This window comes from Amphiura filiformis, chromosome 11 (assembly GCF_039555335.1).
Source record: "Amphiura filiformis chromosome 11, Afil_fr2py, whole genome shotgun sequence".
Classification (NCBI taxonomy): domain Eukaryota; kingdom Metazoa; phylum Echinodermata; class Ophiuroidea; order Amphilepidida; family Amphiuridae; genus Amphiura; species Amphiura filiformis.
In genome coordinates this window covers 63,375,338-63,397,722 of record NC_092638.1, presented here as the reverse complement: position 1 = coordinate 63,397,722, position 22,385 = coordinate 63,375,338, and the positions used below count along the sequence as shown (strand labels likewise).

The 22,385-nt window shown below is 38.3% G+C and overlaps 1 protein-coding gene and 1 pseudogene across 1 annotated transcript; one reads left to right on the top strand and one right to left on the bottom strand.

Annotated features, from left to right (window-relative positions):
• Positions 1-143: 143 nt before the first annotated feature.
• Positions 144-21,576, top strand: LOC140165135 (DNA-directed RNA polymerase III subunit RPC9-like). The gene is made up of 6 exons (XM_072188571.1): positions 144-248; positions 6,482-6,518; positions 8,923-9,015; positions 11,419-11,513; positions 18,968-19,025; positions 20,260-21,576. Exons 1-6 carry the CDS (start codon positions 241-243, stop codon positions 20,401-20,403), a joined length of 435 nt encoding a protein of 144 aa, XP_072044672.1. The 5' UTR covers positions 144-240; the 3' UTR covers positions 20,404-21,576.
• On the bottom strand, positions 14,029-15,358 carry LOC140164163 (leukocyte elastase inhibitor pseudogene; annotated as a pseudogene).
• Positions 21,577-22,385: the final 809 nt, after the last annotated feature.

Here is a 22,385-nt window from a genome sequence, read left to right as displayed (position 1 = left end):
GCCAATCAGCGATAGAGTTGAATGATAGCGAGACCGTCATTTCATGCTGCATCCTGTAGCGATAAGCGATTTCATACTAACTAATCAAATTTATTGTTTTATAGCGCTTTATAACTTACACGGAATTTTATTGGTCAAAACTCAAGCATTCGTGTCTGTATATTGTAGACAACATAAACATGATGGTGTTTGTGTGACTACTCGACTCGAGAGCATGCAAAGTTCCTACAATCCTGCGAAATGGAAATGTATGTATAAATTTAAATTATAAATTATTTGATGGTGCTGATTTTCTGAAGGACCAGCTAACCGGGACAGCTAAACACAATATTGCCTGCCCTGGAAAGCTTAAAACCTTGATGATGCTTAAGCTTACCCAATCATGCAATTCGTGCATGCATGCATGCAGAATTCTGCACCACTTAGGGACCGTTCATTATTTCCACCGGAGGGGGGGGCGGGAGAATAAATGGGGGGTGTCAGCTGGTTTTTGTCAGGCAAAAAGGGGGGGTCAGATGGTATTTTAGTTATTGAAAGGGGGGTCAGATGGTTTTGCATCTCAAAAATCCTGGTGGAGCTTCCCGGGGCTTCGCCACCTGGACCCCCATCTGGAACATTGCCCCATGACCCCTGACCATTAGATTTGTGCTTTGCATGTCGGCCGACACTTTGGTCCTAGTCCGGACTTAAGTTGGGCCTCAGCCTGTTTTTCACCTGCCACGGTGTGAATTGACATAAATTTGCACCAAAAGTAAGTAATTTATTATAACATTTTGAAAAAATGGGTCATTGGGTAAAACCAGAGAAGATGTAATAAAGAGGAGGTTGATCAAGCTATCCTCAAACAAAATATGTGTGAGACCGTTACACTCAAAGTAAATGATGAATCACCCTATTTAGCTGCTTAACAATAGAATACCACAATAGGGTTTGAACCCAGGATGGGTGTGATATACAAGTTGCAGCTAACTGCTTTTAGGGATAGGTCAGTGTGTGCATGTCATCATGCTATACACAGCATGCATGCAGACCCTGTCATCTAGTCAGATTTCAGATAAAATATGACTGAAGTTCTATGGCAAATTATAATTTTTGCTACTTGTTGCCACTTTCAGACTTTATTATTTAAGATAAAGAATGTTATCAATTATCAGAATATCTTTATTAGGTTGGCAGGAAATGACAGGAAAATATATAAAATAATAAAATAGAAATGATCAACAATCATCACCTCTCTAAAAAATCCTAAAAATTTCTTCTTTAGAAATTTATATATTTACAAAAAACGGTGGATTTGGGGGAAATTTTACAGCACTCGATTTCTTTCTTGTATTACCCACATGTGGTATCCCATCCAAGCAGCAGGTCCTTAACACACACGTTTCATACTTTTTAACAAATTCTTTATAGAAACATGGGAAATATTTTCAATTCTGAAGTGAAAATTGGTCAACCATGGGCGGTCACACACATAACATCATAGGATATTTCAAGTGGATGTCTAACTACTTGAGAATAAAGGACTATGAATAGATGCGACAGGATTACCTACGGGATTATCTCAAGGATATAATTCCGTTGACCCTCCTCTTTATTACATCTTCTCTGGTAAAACATTCCAAAAAATGGAGAAAAATTCTAGATTTTGCTTCTAATTTGCCAAATGAACAATACAAATTTGCTGAAATAAGAGAATTTTGTACTATTATACACATGTACACTGCCATTTTCGTAATAGAGAATTAAGAATAATCAAGCTGCTGCACCGTAATGCTGTGGTCAGACTCTTCTTTGTTCTTTTACAATGAAAAGAGACAACTACACCACCCCAAACCACTCCCCCATACACATCCACTATCAAACCCCACCCCACACAGGTGTCATTTCCATAGGGGAGATTGGGGTTAGTTGGAACACTGGGTAAGTTGAAACATTGTATTTTTTTCTGACACAAAAAATTAATTTGGTAAAATACTGGCACCTAGTAATAGGTATTAGTAAGGGTCATCCACCAAATTAGCAACAGCACTGATGCCCCACCAGTGTTGGCTTGGGAAAGGAATATCTGTTTTTGACTTGCTGACTAATTTTATACCCCTCAGAAAAGATGCGTTATCTCCATGTTGTTTGAAGATTCAGGGATTATTTTTTGAGTATCATAAGCACTAGTAGTAAGTCCCAGAATAATGTTAAATAAAAGTTTTATTGTATTTCTTAATTTGTGTAATGAACTTTGAAATGTAAAAATAGGCATCGGGGTTAGTTGAAACTTTTGAGGTGGGGTTAGTTGAAACGTGAAAATCGCATAGAAAAATATGGTTAAAAATTTGACTTTTTAAAAATTTGTAACATGTTTACCATTTCTTCAATATTGCTTTAATATGGTTAAAAAGCAATAATACAAGCAAAAAGTGCACACAGAAAGTACATTTTATAATATTTTAGGCTTCTCATATTTTTGGCCATGGTGACACTCGTCACCTTGTGTCCAAAGTATTGACCCGCGCTCCCACATATTTATTTATTCATTTTTTCACACTGATTGTATGTTAAAGGGTGCCTTCAAGGGAAGTATAACCCTAACAACACAATAATAATTATTTTGAAATTTTTACAAGCCATGTTTCAACTAACCCCACCCTATGTTTCAACTTACCCCAGGGGTGGGGTTAGTTGAAACACTTTTTTTCAAATTTTCAAATTGGATTATATGAATAATCATAAGCAGGTCCAATAAAATTTAAGGCTGTATTTGTAGCATGTATGTATATGTTTATACTGATATGGTTAGTGTTTCTTGAAAGTAATCGGTTTGTGTTAAAAAGACGATTTTGTGAAAAATGTTTCAACTAACCCCAATCTCCCCTACCCTAGTTAAACTACAAAGACTCGCCCAAACCACCATGACAGTAAACTTGGGCAATGTATTCAAATACAATAGAAAAATAACATCATCATCATCATCATCATCGTCATCATCATCATCATCATCATAATAATAATACTAATAGAAATTCACCCTTTCAGAAATTATATTATGGTTGTATGATGGACAAATGTTCCAGACATTAATGTGCAGTGACTGCCATGCCACTGAGTAGTGAACACACACAAACCACAGCCACCCTAGCTCTATGGATGGGGGGTACATGTCTGTGTGCATGTTTTCTCTCTTTCAAGAGTTTAATGAATTAGAAAGTTCCATGAAAGAAATTTTAGATATTTTTATATCTAGTCAAAATATTAATTATCAATTATTTCATTAACGATAACAGTAATGATTCTGGGAAGTGACAGATAAATCTAAAAATTTTGTGGATATGTTGGATATTATGACAACAAATTTTGAATCAAATGTGAGATCTATGTTGACATTTTTAGATAATCATTTCACATTTTACATGGATCTAATTGGACCTGTGTCCAAGTTTGAGCCGAACCAAGTCTGTTTGTGTCCGAGTCCGGCAAAAAGTGGACTTGAGTCCGATCGATACATCACCATAGGCGTATTTCCCCCCCCCCCAATATTTTGCCAGGGGGATGCTCCATACAATCACCCCCACCCCCCATGTTGCTGAATATAGGTTTCTGACCACATATTTGCCCATTTTAGCCCCAAAAGTGCAAATTTATGTGCGCTTCGCGCGCATTTATTCCACTTTTGCACCATATTTCATCAGTTTAGCTTTAAAATATCAAAAATTTTCGCGCGTTTCCCGCGCATTTGTACCATAAACTTATTTTGTCGCCAAAAGGTGCTGGATTCACTATACTTCAAGAATTTTTTTCCAACCCCATCCACCCCCTCCCCCATGTCAAAAAGAAATCTACACCACTGTACATCACTGATTTATGGTAAGATGTCACAAACTACTTTTTATTCAATTTAATATACTGATGAAGAAGATTTTGCAACTCATTCATTTTACACCAAAGGGGGCTATGTACTGCACCCAGTATCAACATGTATGAGAAGTTGAACTTGATGCATACTTTTGAAAATTAATAAATCAGCTTGATAGTTTATTAAACTCATTTGATTTTTTATATTCTGTATGATTGAATTAAATTACAACTTAAAAAATGAAATAAATTCGTTTTACAGCCATTTTACACAAAACTAATGAATTATAATAATTTTGACCCCAAGTTTCCAAACCTGCCACTTGAAAGATTGTTCTTGGTGCAAAAAACTGTAGTGGTATGGATAATATCACTGTGGTTTGTTCAGGAACCTGTGGTATTGAAGTACATGTACCTGTACTAGCTGGGCACAGGGTGGCAGTTTGAACCAAAAACTGTGTACATGCATGTGAAATAAATAATATTTTAGAAAAATAAATAAAACAAGTTAAAATACCCTGTGGGGTTCTACCTAGTTGAAGGTATATGAGGATGTTCCACGTTTTGGGGTCCTTTTCAGCGATTTTGGTATATTGATGGGTGGCTATTCAGTAATGACCAATATTTGGAGAAAAGTGCCCAATTACTGCAATTAGGGTAAATTTATGTGCTTTTTGTGAAAAATTGGTATACTGATAGCCGGGTGGCAAAAACAGTAAAGGCATAATTTGTCAGTCTGATATGTGGCAGTGATGTGATGCGTTGAGGCAGCTGATCCATGCGCGCATCTATTGCGCGTGTGCATACGTCAGGTGGGGGGGGTCATATGATTTTCATGTAGCTCGGAGGGGGGGTCATATGGTTTTTATTATTGGAGAAGGAGGGTCATATAGTTTTCGGCAGTGACTTTCTGTCTGCTCCCGGCCCCCCTTCCGATAGAAATAATGAACGGTCCCTTACCATGCACATTGGAAAGCAATGCCTCCCCTCCCTCCAAAAAAAAAAAAAAAGAGAGAGAAAGGAAGTCAAAGAAAACTGTGTTTGAGTCTCGAATTCAATTTATTAATTAAATAATAATAATAATTAAATGAAGACAACATAGTTTTTTTTTTTGATAAACCTGGTTTCTGAGACTATTTCTTACGAATTGATTGTCTAATAGTTTTTGAAAAACAAAGTTAATCGACCCAGAAACCTGGTTTTTCACAGATAAACTTGGTTTTTCAGTCGGAAAAAATAGGTTTTTTGATAAGTGTAGCGAGCAGGAAATTTTGCATATTTGAACGTTCCCATATGAATTTCTTGAGCCATTATTGTCCACCTAACACAGACAGTTAAATAGAACCTAACAGTCTTATGCAGCTATTGATTTTATCTTGTTTGCACAAGTACTTATATGTTAGTGTAATTTCTATTGTCCTCCCCTACCATGCATGCACACACATTTTGTGCAGATGAAAAACTGACGAAAAGTTTTAAATTTCATTATTTCCTTCTGTTTTATGTGAGCTATTGCCAAGAAAATTACAGAATATTTTTCTGAATACCTGTCGTCTATGATTACATATTTTATTTATCATTAGAGGTAAAATATATCAATAAAACAAGCGCTTAAACTGCACCGGAAGTATCTGAAATTGAAGATACTTTGTGTACAGTTCAATGGACATTTTTTGGAAGTTGGCATCTCAATATCTGGGTGAAAATGAAACAGAGGTGCTGATTGGAAGTTGGAAAATACGGTAGTAAACTTCAGCCAATCAACACAAAGTTAATATAGAATTGTTCAGCACAAGACAAGGTTATTAGTGGACTTTCTGTAATTTTCATAGCTTATGTGGTTGCGAAGTTATGATGCTTGGTAAACTACGTAGTGCAAAATTACATGAAAATTCTCAAAATAGCAGTGTGAAATGTCATCATACTGCTCTGTTATACTTTGTTCATCACTCATTTTACGGTTTTAATTTATTTAATAAAAATATGATTTGATAATTTAAAGCAAAATCTAAGCTATCTAAAGCTGTTTCTGTAACCTGAATATGTTGGAAGAACAAATTGCTCATTATGGCCTATCTCTCACTACACAACTTTTGTGCATTCAGCCTTGCAGAGTGACTTGATGCTTATATTCATATGTGTAGGGTTTTTTCCTAAGCCAAAAATTGCTTGTCCTCCCCCAATCTTGGCCTACTCAAAAATCTTTGCCCCCCCCCCCTCAATTTTACCCTCCACCCAGGCTCATAAATATTGCACAGCCACTAATGCTCACTGAGCAAATTTTGTTCTTTTCGTCATACATAGCCCTTTCGCCAAACGTTTGACAAACATTTAGTGATCAAAACGTTTGCCAAACGTTTACGGGCGTTTACGAAAATGTTTGACAAACGTTTGTGCTCGGCAATTGTTTGACAAACGTTTGGCGAAAACGGCTGTGTACCTGACAACAAATCCAGGCAGCTACAGACTACATCAGCAAATCAGTACAGTGAAAAAATGCATTATGGGAAGTGTGAGATATCTTCTCTGATCATACATAATTTTACTTAAATGGCTTAGACTTTGACCATTTTCTTGCATTATGATCATTTGGCCTATTACCCAACTAATACCTCTTTTTTGTTCTTATTTAATTCAGAGTTGCAGAAAATGCTGCTATGTTGAGCAATTATGAGGTAAGTATTAACTGCATGGGAGAGCTTAAGGTTCCGGGTTTCATTCCGGGCAGTAGAAAACTTGCTAGGATCCCGGGGGGATCACTCGCTTACCAAAGTGGTATGCATGCTCGTCCCAGCACCTCAAAAATGGACCCTAAATGGCGTAATCAGTGTAGAAAAATTTCACCAATATTGGCGTAAATCTCTGAAAATCTTACCCCTAAAATATGGCGTAATTCGGTGTAAGAAACTAAAATGGACCCCTAAATGGCGTAAACTCTAAAACGAACCCATGGAAATTGAAAAAAGATACCCTAAACGTCGAAACTTTACCTGAAAAGCACCCTTTTTTCTTAAAACGTCGACGCCATCACAAGGCCAAAAATCGACCCTTTTTCGACGTTTTTGGGGACGAGCATGCGTACCACTTTGGTAAGCGAGTGACCCCCCCGGGGCTAGGATATTGACCTGGGAAAATAAAGCCAGAATTTAGTTGGCAACATCTGTATGTGACATGATCAAGGGGAATGAGTCGGATGTCGCTAATTGTTTTTGAGGTATTGGCAAAAACAGTGTTCAAATTCTTTTGTTGTATATTGTTTTCAGTCATAACTTGATAACCAGATGTCCAATTTTGATGGGGTTTGCATTAAAATTAAGCATTCTTAAACTGCCAGAAATTGATGTAAAAAACTTCGAATTGAAAATTGCAGACATGTGACTCGTTCCCCTTGATCAGGTCACATATATCCACCTTTTTCATAATTGACCACTTTGATGAAAAAATAAGATGAACTCTGATCAAAATGATAAACATAATATAGGGCCTACTTCTATTTTACTTGTACTACATATATATATGTACCAAGTCTCAGCTAGATTAGTCCTTATAGTTACTTGGCAAATTGACTTTGCATAATTGGGAGTATGTAATTTACATCTTTGGTCTCGCTTTCAGTTTTCTGCTTTGCTAACTCTGGCCTAATTGGAGTTAGCAGAGCCAAATGGCACCAACGGCAGCGAAGTGGTCAGTTACGAAAAAGGTGTATTTGAGCCATGAGAGAATTCCATCCTTCGAAGGGGATGTTTAGCCTTCAGTCGTGTGCTCAGAAGATCCGATTCCATACCTGTACATGTAGCTCACACCAGGGTTCGATTTAGAAAATAAAATTTACATGCACAACTCTGATTTTTTCCTCAAAATGGGCTGAATAACACAAAATTTTGCATGCACAGGCAAAATTCTACATGTACATGCACAGAGCCAAAGTTACATGCATTTGAGCCCCTCTAAATCGAACCCTGATTAGCTGCTCACCGTCAGTTTTGAGAAGAGTATTTAGGATGTTGCCCCCAACCAACTGTTCCCAACCAATCCTTGTGTCCAAATGGACCATGTAAAGGAAATAAGTTTCATAAGAGGCTTTCTTGTTTTATCCAGGGTTGTCAAACTGGTTGTCAAAATCAATAGAACAAGTGAATATCAATTCTTGTTCAGTGGAGTGTATGTGAAGTGAATTTGATGGCTCATAATAAAGCTCATCACAAACGGTGGTGGCACCATAGGGGAAAACTCAGGCTCCCCCCCCCCATTTGTTTTGTTATTGATTGTGCATGTGAGAGGAAATAGTTACATTTTTTTTCAAACAGCAAATTAGGGGTTCATTGCTAACTAATAGAACTGAGGGCATGATCGTTTATACTTGAGGTTAGGCATGGGAACGTTAAACGCATGTACCGTTAAACGCACGTATGATCCGTTAAACGTTCAGCAATTGTGGTAAACGTGTAACACGCAAGTCATTTTCAACCTTCAATTTTCCATTTTTCAATGCTAATCAACAGTTGAAAGTAACAAAATCTGAAGACGACCTTGATAATTTACATGAAACTTGCTCAGAACATTTATTATTTAACAGTAATAGTAAAACGTCAAAGTAATGCATGAGTTTGGGCCGTTGACTTCGCCTTAATTTTACCTTATGTATGGCGCCATTGGTACTAACATATTCTGTTAGAAATTTCGGTTTTGTGAGGTGCACCGCACCTATCGTATATTCATGAAATCTTGCCGCCAGACGGGGCTGGATCAATGTCGTGTTAATACGTTAAACGCACGCATCACTGATGCGTTAAACGTGTAGGAAAATAAACGGAATAACCCATCCCTACTTGAGGTAGAGCTGCGGGCATAACCTTAACCCTGTTTACACATTCGCCAACAATCATCAATGATTGTATTTGATCAAATAATAACAAAAAAGCAAGATGTGACATTCTTAAAAATGTGATTTTCCTATGTTTTTCTATTTTCACGCTGAAGCAGTCGGTGATTAACTTTGTTTACATGAATGCCCAGCTCTCAACTGATCATGCATACCATTACATACATTTATGACATGTTTTCTGGATCCCATCATAGGTTTATTCATTGTTGAGTGACCTTCAAGCAAAAAGTTCTGGGCGAAAGAAACCAAACAAATCGCAACAAAACTTGGCAACAATATCTTATGAGGTAAGAGAGATGATTTTTTAATTTAAAAAAAATTTTTTAAAGGTTTTATTTTAAACTCTAATGTTGACCCGTAGGTCAAATTGCTAGAATTTACATTAAACACACCTAAACAGAAGCAATGCAATTTGAAGGCAGCAGCTTAATCAGCGCCAATATTGCACACATTGAAACAAACAACTATACTTCCATCCCCACCATAACCCAACCCCATAGGCAATGAGGATAAAGTGCATTGCCCAAGGACACAACACGTTGAAACAGGTGGGGTTCGAACTCACAACCTATGGATTATGAGTCGAGCGACATATCCACTCGGCCACACGCGCTCCTCAAATGATGGGTGCAAAGTAGACTGCAGCCCTCATTCATCACCTGAATGTGTTGACGACTGAGATACTTATAAAAGTGTTGGACTTTGCAACCAGATTCTGGTTGCATTGAGACTGTGCAGTTGTGTCCAAATTGATGTTTTCATTGTGTTTGTTACTGAATACATATTTTTAGAACTTCAGAGCGCGATTTTGTCACAACAGCGGGGTACACAGGCACCGATAGACAGTCGCGCTATTGTTTAAGGGACACGTAGATTGCAATGTTTAAGGGACATGTAGATATTGTGTATAAAATTGTTTGTCTAAATGCAACAATTATCTCTCAATTCTGTTGGTTTACCTTGCTTCGCCTCACCTTGCAGGCAGGGGTAGCGTTAACCCCCGATCGGGGGTGAATGACCCCTAAATTTAAAAAATATTAATTTTTCACCCTCTATATTGGGAATATGTGCAAGCTCGGGGTGTACTCTGACCCTCTACTTTTGGACCTTACTCCTACCCCAGACTACACTGCAAAATATTTTTCACCCCCCGAGATTTAATTTTCACCCCATGTATTTGGATTTTAAGCTCGGGAGTGAAAAACACGGGAAAACAACCCCCAACTTTCGGGCCTTAAATCTACCCCTGCTTGCAGGCCTCACCTCACCTCACCTCACCTCTTTCGGCCCTGTACCCCACTAGGCTGCAAGTCTTCTCCTCCAGATGTCTCTATCTATTGCCTTGGCTTCGTTCTATGACCTCCACCTCAGATTCTTCCTTTCTTTTTCCACACTCTGTGCCAGGATTTCTTAGGGCAATCAACTTCCCTACTGCCTTCTGGAACCCAGGAAAGTGCTGGTTTATATGTTGATAATAATTTTACCAAAAAAGTGGGTAATGTTGAATCCAATGGACGAGACACAAAACACATCAACTTCAAGGATCAATAAATGATACAAGAGGATACCTTGAATATACGAACAACTAAAAAGAAAAAGAGCAAGGTACACCAACTTGATGTGGGAAACAAGTAAAATACAGACTAGACGGTACGCAGGGGGGACAAAAAACAACAAATGTTCATTTAGTAAAGACACAGCTTATTTTGCTCTGAGCTTGTTGTCTGGTTTGCTACTGAGTTCTATTTGAACTCGCCTTCTGTTTTTCACTTGAATTTGTTTTTAAACTACAACACCCAGTTTTTGCTGTTTGATTTTATATTTTGTAGTCTGTCCCAGAAGAAGAGCAGTTTGTCTGCTTGAAATGTCGTTTGTTTTGTTGTTGTCTGTTTGGTGTGCTTATGTGCACACCGATTTTCATCACTTGTACACTTTTGTACTGTTTTCCTGACACTTCTGTGGGCTCTGGAATTGGCAATTTTCGCCCATCAAACTTTGCCTGTTTTTGTACCTACATTGGTTGTCTGGTTCATTGTGTCTGCTTATGTGCATAGTGATTTTTATCCCTTGTTCAAGTGCACTTTATATTCCCATTGTTCCCTGATTGTTTTTGCAGGTTTAACACTTCTGTGGGCCTTGAAATTTGTAATTTTTGGCTATCAAACTTTACCTACTTCTATGCTTACATGTTGTTTTTTGCCCCTTCTGCATACCGTCTAGTCTATAATTTTACCTAGAGTCCGAAGTTGACCGTTTTCTAAAATCCATTTTCCGTGTTGTAATCAGTGTTGCAAAATTTGTAAATCCGTGTCATGAATAAAGCTTAAAATGTATAAACAATGAAATTAATGTCACAATAAAGTGTTCAATATTGCGATCAATATGCTCTGATTGGAATATTTTCACGATAATAAGCCAACTATTACGATGTTTGGAGGGATATTGGGGTTCATGCCTTGATAATATACTTTTATTTTCGCATTATTAAACAGTATTTTTGTCATAAAAATTGACATACACAACTCATGATTGTTTTTAACATTTATTTCTCTTATCTTTTAACAATTTTTGTCACATCATACAAAAGTGTCATTTTCCGTGTTGTACCTCCGATTCCACGAAAACTTCGGACTCTAATTTTACCTTTCTTGTGGATATTTAGTAATCTACTTGTTGAATTTCTCCCACAGGCTGTGAAGTATTTGGAGAAAACTCCTTGTAAAGATCAAACTCCTGAGATCATTGGAGACTTCATGAAAAAGCTTGAACCATTCAAGCTCACAAAGTAAGTTGTTACACCAAAAATAATAATGTGGTGGAATCAAAGAGATTAAACCCAAAGAGTGCCGACTCTGAATTCCCCTGTGTGTACCGCTATGGTAAATGCGCCATATTGGTTTGTCATGTATGGAGGGGGTCTCCGTCTCCCCGTCAGTCCGAAACACCGTCAATCCGAACCCTTGTCTGTCTGAAAATTTAGGGTTCAGACTGACGGGGTTCGGATTGACAGTGTTTCGGACTGAATGGGTGTCCCTCCCCGTATGTAGAGTAAAATAGTACACCCAAACAATGAGTTGCATCTGTAAGCTTGAGCGACACAAAGTTTACACGTATAGTTCATTTGGCTTCCTCGAAACAGTAGGATCACACAAGCAAAGGCATTGTATTTGTAGGGGCAGTCACTTTGTGCTGCATCACTTGCTACCGGGGTAGAAAACTGAAACCTAAGTCTGTCCCTGGTGGCTGTACTTTGGTTCAAGTTTTGATTAAATGCTCTCAGGTCAATAGTTTAAATCCTATTGCAGCCAGACTTGTGTCATAGCTGCGCTATGGGAACTTTCATGTTATGGTGGATTTCAAGGTCACACACTGAAGTCAAAGGTCACTTGCGGTCAACTTGGAAAATAGGCTGAAAATGACAGTTCATATCCATTTGTACCCAAACATGGGCCAAGCTGCACTGTGGGAACTTCAATGTAATAGTGGTGTTCAAGTCACACTGCGGTCAAAGGTCAACTTATAAAATAGGATTTCCTATGTCTTCAGACAACTTATTTGGGACCGCCATCGGTTGGTTGGTTAACGTAAATACCTTCTTTGCATTAGGAGCACCAAAAAGTCATTTCTGTAAATAGTCACAGAATATGCAAGTCTTTGTAGTTAAAAGTCAATAGATAGGCAAAATTTTAAAGTCATTAGATAGCCAAAGCAGAAATGATCTTGTGACACATCCCTATTGTTTTACTTCTGTTGCCAAAAGTAATTGCGAAAGCAGGCAGTTGCGGAAGCAGGCGAGAATCATTGTTCGAGAACCGCCTTGTTATATTTGCTACTTAGCTTCCTGTTTCGATGTTATTTCTTTATCTAATCCTGTTTCCATTATTTTAAAACTTTATTTTCTTACATTTCTTAAGTTAGCTTCTTTCTTTCTTCTACATATTGTGTTCCCATTTTGTAATTTGCTGCTTAGCTTGTGATTTCCATTTTCTTGAAATCTAATCCTGTTTCCATTATTTTAGCTTCCTTTGCTCCTCCCATACCCTTGTGATTTTTATTGTTTTCGTAATCCATCCTGTACCCTTAAACATAACCCCATACCCGTAACCCATCCATAGCACTTTTTTGTCCTGTTTTGCGAGATTTGGATCAAAACTGACAGAGCCTTTCGATGGACATACACACACCCCTCCCACACACACACACACATGACAATATTACCCTATTTAGAGATATTCATAGTTTTTACATTTCGGTTTTTTTTTTCCGTTATGGTGTTTAATATCTAACCCTAACACTAATCATGTCCCTAATCTATGAAATTTGTAAATGTACCTAATTACCAACCGTAACTCTGACTCTACCCAGAGGACTGACAGTTAATTTCGCTGATCCCTCCTGTTCTTTTCTATGTTGATTTAACACACGATTCCCGCTGTTGTTTTGGTTCCACTTTAGCACCCCCCGGTACACGCATGGAGGTCGCCATTTGAGGTTTTAGCACCCACTTTAGCACCCGGCTGCCATGACTACGCGTTCAGCATCGCGTACTGTACACGTTACCAACTGTCAATCATTGGGGGTCAATCACCTCGAGCTTGACAACGATATCTGAATAGACTATCGCCAAGTCTTACCTGTATGCGCGAAATTTAGGCTAATTTTCGTGATTGAAACAGTATTTTTCTTGTATAAATCTTGGCCCGGATAGCGGGATTGTTGGTTGATTTAATGCATTTGATTAATGAAGTTCATGGATGCGCTAAAAAATATAATTAAAAGTATTAAAAAAGCTGTCAAACATTTGAAAAAAATGCACTGTAGCAGGCCTGAAAAAGTCTAACCGTGGATGCAGCAAGCTGCGATTTTACAGGTAATTTTCATGACTTGAACGCAGAGCACAGACGCGATATAGTCGGTAGAAATCGTGGTAGTGTTCCAGGCCTACGCGAGGGCAGGGTAATGGCGGCTTCCATACTTTTATAACGAGCTGTCATATCCCAATTTGTTTTATCTCTGCTGTACCCTTATCAGAACCTTACTGTTACCTTTGTACAATGGTATGTGAGCATGCATGCGTACAGCTACGTAAACACTCCCAGTCTAAATGACCATACATATCTATCTACATACATGTATCTATCTAACTCGCGGGTTAAAGAGAGGGTGGGTGTATACGGCAACAAACATTTTGTAATTTAAAGTTGATTTCATTGGAAGGCTTACTTAGTATTATGCTCACTTAAACGGTTAGCTAAAGAAATAGTCACAAAATACCACTACATATTTCTCGAGTTCATAAAGTTACTCAATAACTGGACGCATGACACGACCCATGAAAATGACAGCCCCTGAGGAATTGTCACAAATGAAGAACATGAAGGGATGATCTGCCTTAAAAGTTTTTGGTAGTTTTTTTGGTATCTCCAAGCTCATTATAACAAACTGTCCACCAGTTGCAGCAGCAGCTTCTGTTCCTTCTTCATTGACATCAAGGAATGCTTTGTGGATAACTTCAGACATAACAAGCTCATCTTTTGCGATCCCTGAGAGATCTGCTTTGCCATCTTGAAACAAATCAGACATTCCCATCTGTTTCAGGTGATCTGCGAGACTGAAGCTCTTGGTAAATTTGAACTTTGGGAAAGTAACTCTGCACTCCTCTGGCCTTCCATTGCTACGCCACGATTTTAAGACTTCATCGTTGATGTTTGCTTCAAGCTTGCCTAGACCATTGATTTCATCTGGAAGAGCTACCATCATGTTGATTTTATGTCCTTTGTAACCCATGACAAGAATTTGACATCCCAGAGATGCATCATGGTAGTAGTTGAATGTCTCCTGTTGGTACATCATAGGGACAGTCACAGTGTTTGAAGTTGAAATGTGGAAGCTCAAATCCATGGTATTGTGTTTCTTGAACTGCTCCTGCCACTCACCTTTGAAATATATGGCATTGACTAAAACCAAACGAGAATCGGTTGACAGAACTCCTGGTGCCAGAAGTTGTTGTATCTTTCCTGCTGTTTGCTCTTCTACCCATGAGTTAATGGCCTCTCGTGTGGCTTCGGTCTCTGTGACAAAATCCACCGCTTCAAGCTGGGCATTGTATATATCGCGTGTGGATGCAAGGAATTCAGGCAGAAAATTGACACTCTTTTGACCATACAAACGATTAGCTAGTTTCAATTGGTACAAATTAGCATGTTGCAGAGATGTTGAGGTTGGGATAAGTTCAGAGTTCAGGTCTTTGAGAGCATGATGGACATCTTTTCCAAGTGATTCCAATTTCATGACACTCTCCATCTGTTTAGCTGTGTCTCCTCTGGCTCCCATGTACGTCATTGCAAGAGCTGTACGTGTAATGCTCAGAGGAGAAAAGAAGACATTGTCATCACTTCCAAGATGTTTATTGATAGAGTTATACAACTGCAGACCAAATTGGTTGTTGACCTGTGCAGCATCTTTACTTCTGTGAGTTTCCATGATGATGATCAGTCTACAAAAGAACATAATTCAAGGTACATTCTTGAGTTTTGAGTCTTGATTTATTCTCATTAGGCCTCAACCTGTATGCAGATTATGTTTGTCAAATATGGAAATAACATGAACTCCCAGGCCGGAAATTGGAGAGAGAGGGAGGGGGAGCTCTCATATAACCGTAAAAGTGGGGACATTCACACTTCTTTTCACTGCATTAGTGGGGACCTAAAAACACTGGGGTCATTTTGATGTCCCCACAATTACGGTAGGCCGATAGAATGAAAAAAGACGCCATTTTTAATAGTGGGGACTGTAATAGGTAGGGGGGTTACCACTTATCTCGTCATTTTACATGCATGTAGAGAGAGGGGTTTGGTGATAGGAGTGTATAAAAAAATGTGGGGACATCCAAAATGGCCCCCATAAAGCAGGTGAAAGGTGCTAGTCCCCACTATTTTTGAGAGAATTTGTTCTCTACTTCTTAAGGAAGCATATATCGGGTGAGAGAGGGGGGTATGTCATATAGAAATAGGGGCACTCTATCGACTATAGTGGCATCAAAAAAATTCTATGACCCAATTTTTTGGGCATGTCCTCACTATTACTGTTTGGCAAGGGAGAGAGAGAAGGGACAGGTAGGTAGGAAGGGAGATAAATAGGAAGGGAGAGAGAGTGTGAGTGGGGAGGGTGATCAGAGAGTGAAGGTTGGGGAGGGAGGGACAGAGGAGACAGGCTAGGGGAAGAGAGAAGAGACGGGTAGGAAGGGAGGGAGAGGGGAAGGGAGAGAGAGAGAGTGAGTGTGAGGGAGATCAGCGAGAGAAGGTTGGGTATGGAGGGACAGAGAGGAGAGAGAAGGGATGGGGAGGAAGGGGGAGGGGAAGGAAGGGAGAGATAGTGTGAGTGGGGGAGGGAGATCAGAGAGAGAAGGTTGGGTAGGGAGGGACAGAGAGGAGAGAGAAGGGACGGGGAGGAAGGGGGAGGGGAAGGAAGGGAGAGATAGTGTGAGTGGGGGAGGGAGATAAGAGAGAGAAGGTTGGGTAGGGAGGGACAGAGAGGAGAGAGAAGGGACGGGGAGGAAGGGGAGGGAAGGAAGGAGAGATAGTGTGAGTGGGGAGGCGATAAGAGAATTTTGGGGAGGGAGGGACAGAGAGGAGAGAGAGAAGGGACGGGGAGGAAGGGAGAGGGGAAGGGAGAGAGAGTGTGAGTGAGGAAGGGAGATCAGAGAGAGAAGGTTGGATTGACTGAAGGTTGTGGACAGAGAGAGGCAAAAGAAAGCACAGAAAGAGAGATAGACCATTGGGCACAAGTTGACAAGTCGACATCGATTCAATTCCATGTTGATGTATCAACTCGTTAATCATTAACCTGATTTCAATCAATGTCAAAATGTGGTTCAAATTATTTCCATCTTAAATCTAACACTGACCCGTGGGGTCAAAATATGGTCGAATGCACTTGAAATTGAAAATATCAGGTTGATTAATCAACCCTGTGCCCACTGGGACGTGGGAGAGGGAATGAGAGAGATCGAGAGAAAGGGAACAGGTTGATAGTGATCTCATTGATGTGAAATTCAGGGTAAAATGTTTGTTTTGTGAGGGCTAAGCATGCTCCAAGGCAATCACATGCAAGCAAAGGCATGTACCAAGTTACTATTTCAGTCATATAGTGATACACTACTTGTTTTCACTTTAACGTTACTAACATGGCAAAGATTAATGCCAGAAATATTATATCTAAAGATACTTAAAAATCATTTTTAGGCGATGGAGATGGCAACATGTGAGAACAAATACAGCTTACCTTAATTTGTCCAGATATAGTTTCTAAAATAATCGGAAAAGTAATAAATACCTTGAAAATTTCACTGCCTTCCGTCAGTAGCTGGTGTAATGATTAATAGTGTTGTATTCATGTGCCACATCATCCTCGGTATGTAGATTATAGATCATTGTGGTCATAGCCAATTGAATACAAAGTTCAATTTGCTATACAAGCCACAGGGTGTCTCAGAAAAAACAACCCGATAAATTGTATACAAGCACTTGCACTTTTGTTTGTGTGTTGGGGGGGGGTATGTGTTTGCCATCAAATGCAGATGTTTTTATAAAACTTGACATTTGAAACATGGACATTACTGCAACCAGGGACCATCCTCATCTAGCCAAGATGTGCAATTGACAGTGAGCAGCCTAAAATGCATTTGAGAGTGCACCCTCTATTGTTGATATAAAAATCAGTCCCTTTCTGTGTCTTTCTTTTGCCTCTCTCTGTTCCTTCCTCCCTAACCAATCACCAAACCAGGGACTGCCTTTTGAGGAGAGTGAGAGCAATCGCTTTCTACTGCTCTCCTTAAATCTGATATAGGAGAGTGATTTTTAGCTCTCCTTAAGTTGACCATTCTCTCCTTACATTCTATTGTAAATGCTCTAAACAGCTGTCCTTGAAGACTCCAGAAGAGCTATTTAATGCTCTCCTGCTAATTCCAAAAGACAGTCCCTGCCAAACCCCTCTCTACAACCTCTCTCTACATGCACTTACAACGACGAGATAAGTGGGAACCCCATGAAATTAATTCCTGCTTGAAATGGTGAAGGGGTAGATCACCAGTACCACAGGGGTCTGGCTCTATGGCAACTTATAGCTTAATTCTCTCAATGCGAGTGTCGCCTGCAGACCACAAATTTTAATTTGTTTTTAGAAATAAAAAATAAATTTCAGAATTCTAAATTTGCATGACCATATTTGGAATCAGTATGAAAAAAGGATTTAAATGAGTACAAACAAGCCTAGTATTGGTTCAGTGGTTCTTTAGATAGCTCTTGATATTTTGAAAAAAATATTTAAAAAAATATCTCAAAAGCTTGCGGATAAATAAGGTCAGATTGGGTTGAATTGGGTTAAATTTTTCAGACATACCCTGTATCTTGATTGCAAGCATTATTAGTAAATAATTTACCCATAGAGTAATTTATAATGCTTCATTCAACATTGTTATAAAATGTTGATAATAGTTAAATTATAAAATGTTTTTGTACCGAATCATACCTAGAGTTAACACAATGTAGGTCTAATATGACTTAATTATTAAAAAAAAGTTGTATAACGTTTTAAACATGTTGTGTGTGTACGTTTGCTGGGATTAGATCATTAAGCCATTTAGGTCATCCGAAGGAAAATACCTTATGGCATCACAAGTTGTGTGTCCATCAGTCCGTCATGTTATAATTTGGTCTCATATGAACAGTCTATGTTCAAATCTTATTGCAACCAAACTTGGGTCAAAGCTGTACTATGGGATCCCCATCTATTGGTGGTGTTCAAGGTCATATACTGAGGTCAAAGGTCATTTGAGGTCAACTTGTAAATAGACTGAAAATACAAAATCTGGTCTCACCTGACCAGTAAATCACATCCAATTGCAACAAAACTTGAGCCAAAGCTGCATTATGGGAACTTTAATGTAATGATGGTGTTCAAGGTCACACAGAGGTCAAAGGTCATTTGAGGTCAACTTGTAAAATAGGCTGAAAATGAAAAAAAATAATTGCTAATGAATTTTAACTACATGTACATGTATGTGTGGTGTTCACTTCCCATGTGTTTGGAGGCTTGGAGGACCTATTTGGGACCGCCATCCCTATTGTTTTACTTCTGTTACCAAATTATGTAATCACAATGAAAGCAGGCAAGACTTGTGGTTCGAGAACTGCCTTGTCTATGTTGTTTATTAATCCATTTTATTTGATTCCTCTGCAGATCTGAAAAGTTACAATTACTAAACCACAGACCAACAAGTGCAGTAGAAATACAGCTGGTGAGTTTTACACTTCCTGATTCTTATTGCTGCTGACCCTACAGGTACAATACTGCCCAGGAACTTAGTGGCTACTCTATAGAGTAAACACCCTGGTACTGGATTGGTACCATCCAGTACCAGAGTGTTTACTGTATGTGTGGTTCCGGTTTGTGTACTCTGGAGTACCAATGAAGTAGCAGTGTACCTCTGGGGGCGGCATGAATCGGAATCTTGTAGTGTAAAAATTGTACACTTGGTGCAAAAATCAAGATGTGAGAGTTTTTGTTTCTGTAAATTTCAACATTTTTTGATTCCTACCGCTGCATTTTTTGTTTTTCACCAGCCTTTCCCCCTTCGAATTTCGGCCTTGTAATGAAGATTATACAATAATTGTTCACCGGTCATCTGTGGCATATGATATTAAATTGCCATTTACACACCTGTGTCTACAGGTAAATTAAAATAAAGTTATTCTTGGCCAAATTCAAACATACCTGTTGTGTCCACGTCCATGTAGCATACTACTCCCCATTCCAGAAAAATATAGCACAACTTAAGGGCTGGGGTATGAGCGTTTGGACAGTATTTATTGTGGGACATTAGAGCACATCAGACATATCGAATTGCATTCTGAATACGAAGAATGTCATTCTGATATCAAATAATTTTGATTTTTGAAATTACATGCAAGTTAATACACATTTTATGGCAAATCATTAAAAATTGATATTTTTGATATTTAACAGTACTTGAAGTAAACTTTATAAATCTGATGATTTATACTTAAAGTGTATGTAGGTGGGATGAAAAGTTGACGATCAATTGAAAATTTTGACCTTTACGTATTGAAGATATGGATTTTTTTTACAAAAACACCAAATAAAATTAGGTCTTTTTGGGAAAAAAATCCATATCTTCAATATGAAAGGTCAAAATTTTCAATTGACCGTCGGCTTTTCCTCCCTGCTACATACACTTTAAGAATATATCATTAGATTTTTATAGTTTATATATCAAAAATTTGAAAAATATCAAATTTTTATAATTTGTCCTAAAATTTGTATTATATTGTGATTTTCAAAAATGAAAATTATTTGATATCAGAAAGACATGCTTCAGATTCAGAATGCAATTGGTAGGTCTGAGGTATTCTCATGTCCCACAAAAAAAACTGTCGAAACACAATAAACGCTCATTTTAGATCCCTTAAGTACAATTTTGATCAATAAAGTTTATTTTTAAATATTTTCAGATGATCGAAGAAAGTGAGGAGAGACTGACAGAGGATCAGATAGAGCAACTGATAGATATTTCCAGGTCACTACCAGGAGAAGATGAAGAAGAAGAAGAGCAGATGGAGGCAGATACCGGTGAACAACAAGAAGCTGGAGAATGAGGATGGCAATGTGGTAGTGATGTAGCCATGTGCTTTGAAACAAGGGAGGCATAAGCAATTGCAAGTGTACTGGTGGTCTCAATGATTCAAAGTATTTTGGGAAAAAGGTGGCCTCCAAAAAGACTACAACCAGTTCATAAACTGACTAGCAGCAAGAGGGGAGCCTTTCTTGTTCTTTTTACATCACATGGCTTTTCTGAGAACTTACAATAATTTCAGGCAATTATTCCTTCCTTCTACAAAGTGCCAATGTAGAGGATTATCACTCCAAAAGAGAGAAAAATGTTCCAAAAGCATGAGTCTCAGCCCAAAGTTAAGTGCAGACCATGTACAGTGGATGAAAAGTTCTATTATCTCGAAGCTTTTGTTCAAGTCATATACTATCAAAACTTCTATTCATCATCAAAATGTACCGACAGCCTTGACAGGCTATGATGTACCAGGTTGGCAACAGAGCAATGATATGAGAAAGGGACCAGGCCCCTTGGTCCCTCCAATGCTATGTGTGGATGGTGCTGTAGCTTATTAATATAATTATGAATGTTCTATATGGAAGCATGCTTCAAGCATGGAAGCATAGCCAACTGGTTTTAGCGAGGCTTTGAAAATCCTTAGAAAGCTACTCATAACATATAAAGAACTTCTTGTGTTCATTCTATAATGCATTGCTGGCAAAACTAGTAACATCTGACAGCACTGATAATCAAAGGGCAAATGAAAAAGATGCAGCAAGACCCATGTTTATTCAGCAATTCTGTTTGATAGTAGATCTGCATTGGGAAATAAAATATGTTGAATTTTATCATTAAACAGGAATAGTAGAAAGTTTGGTAGCTAGGAAAAGTTTCTCTTCCTAGCGATATGGGTTTAAAACGGTAAAGAGACATGTTTGAGACATTATCAGGGATGCAAGTGGTCTGAAGTGATTTTGGAGGAAAAGCCTGAAAAAGCGCGTAATTTAGGCCTATCAAGCCACAAAACGGGCTGAAAATAAATTTGGAGTAACAAAAAGCAGGAAAACTTGCATCCCTGACATTATGTACTTATATACCATTTTCCACACTGATGTAGCAGTGACATCAGTGCGAATTTCATTGGGCGCAGCTTCAAATCAATAGTGTTCACTCAAAGCGCTATCGTCTACGTACATTTACATGTAGATGGGCGCATGAGACAGCATGATGAAAAATGGTTTAGTAATTTGAATGTCATCAGCACAAGAAAAGAGAGATGAAAGGACATTGCCAAAAGTGATATTTAGAGAATAAAGGTATTGGTTTTAGCCGCTTGAGTGCATCTATCTTCTCATATCAGACGGCGGACATCATTATTTTAAGTAAACCAACGAGGCGAAGCCGAGTTGTTTTACGCAAAAAATAATGATGTCGCCTGTGTTATATGAGACGATAGATGCACGACAGTGGCAAAAAACAATACCTTTATTCTCATTCTTAAACACTTCAATTCAAAGAGAAATATCATAAGTATATTACAAATTTTAATCAAATTAAATTTTACATTTTATAAGGGCTTAAAATCGACCAGTCCCGTTGTTGCTATGCGCCTCCCGATTGGTTCAAATAGCGAGCACGCGTATCGCGTATATGCACACGCGCTGACCCTTGTGATATCGTGTCATATCACACAGGTAAGAACCAATGAGATTGCAGGAACGTTCTCAAGTGTTTAAGAATTATGGATAATGTAGTCTGATCTGACATATTTTATACATGATTATGATTTTGTAATTCAGAGCTGCAAAACAATTTGTTTATATTTAAATTTTCTTTTTTAACTTGAAATGCTAAACCAGTGGAACCTGAATAATAAATGTGTTGACGTCTAAAAGATTATTGTGTTGTTTCTTGGTTATATGTGTGATTTTAAAGCCTTAATATACGATTTTGGTCAAATGTTAATGCGATCATTCCTTGCCAGATATTATAAAATATTATCACTAACAACTGTCAGGGAATTAAATG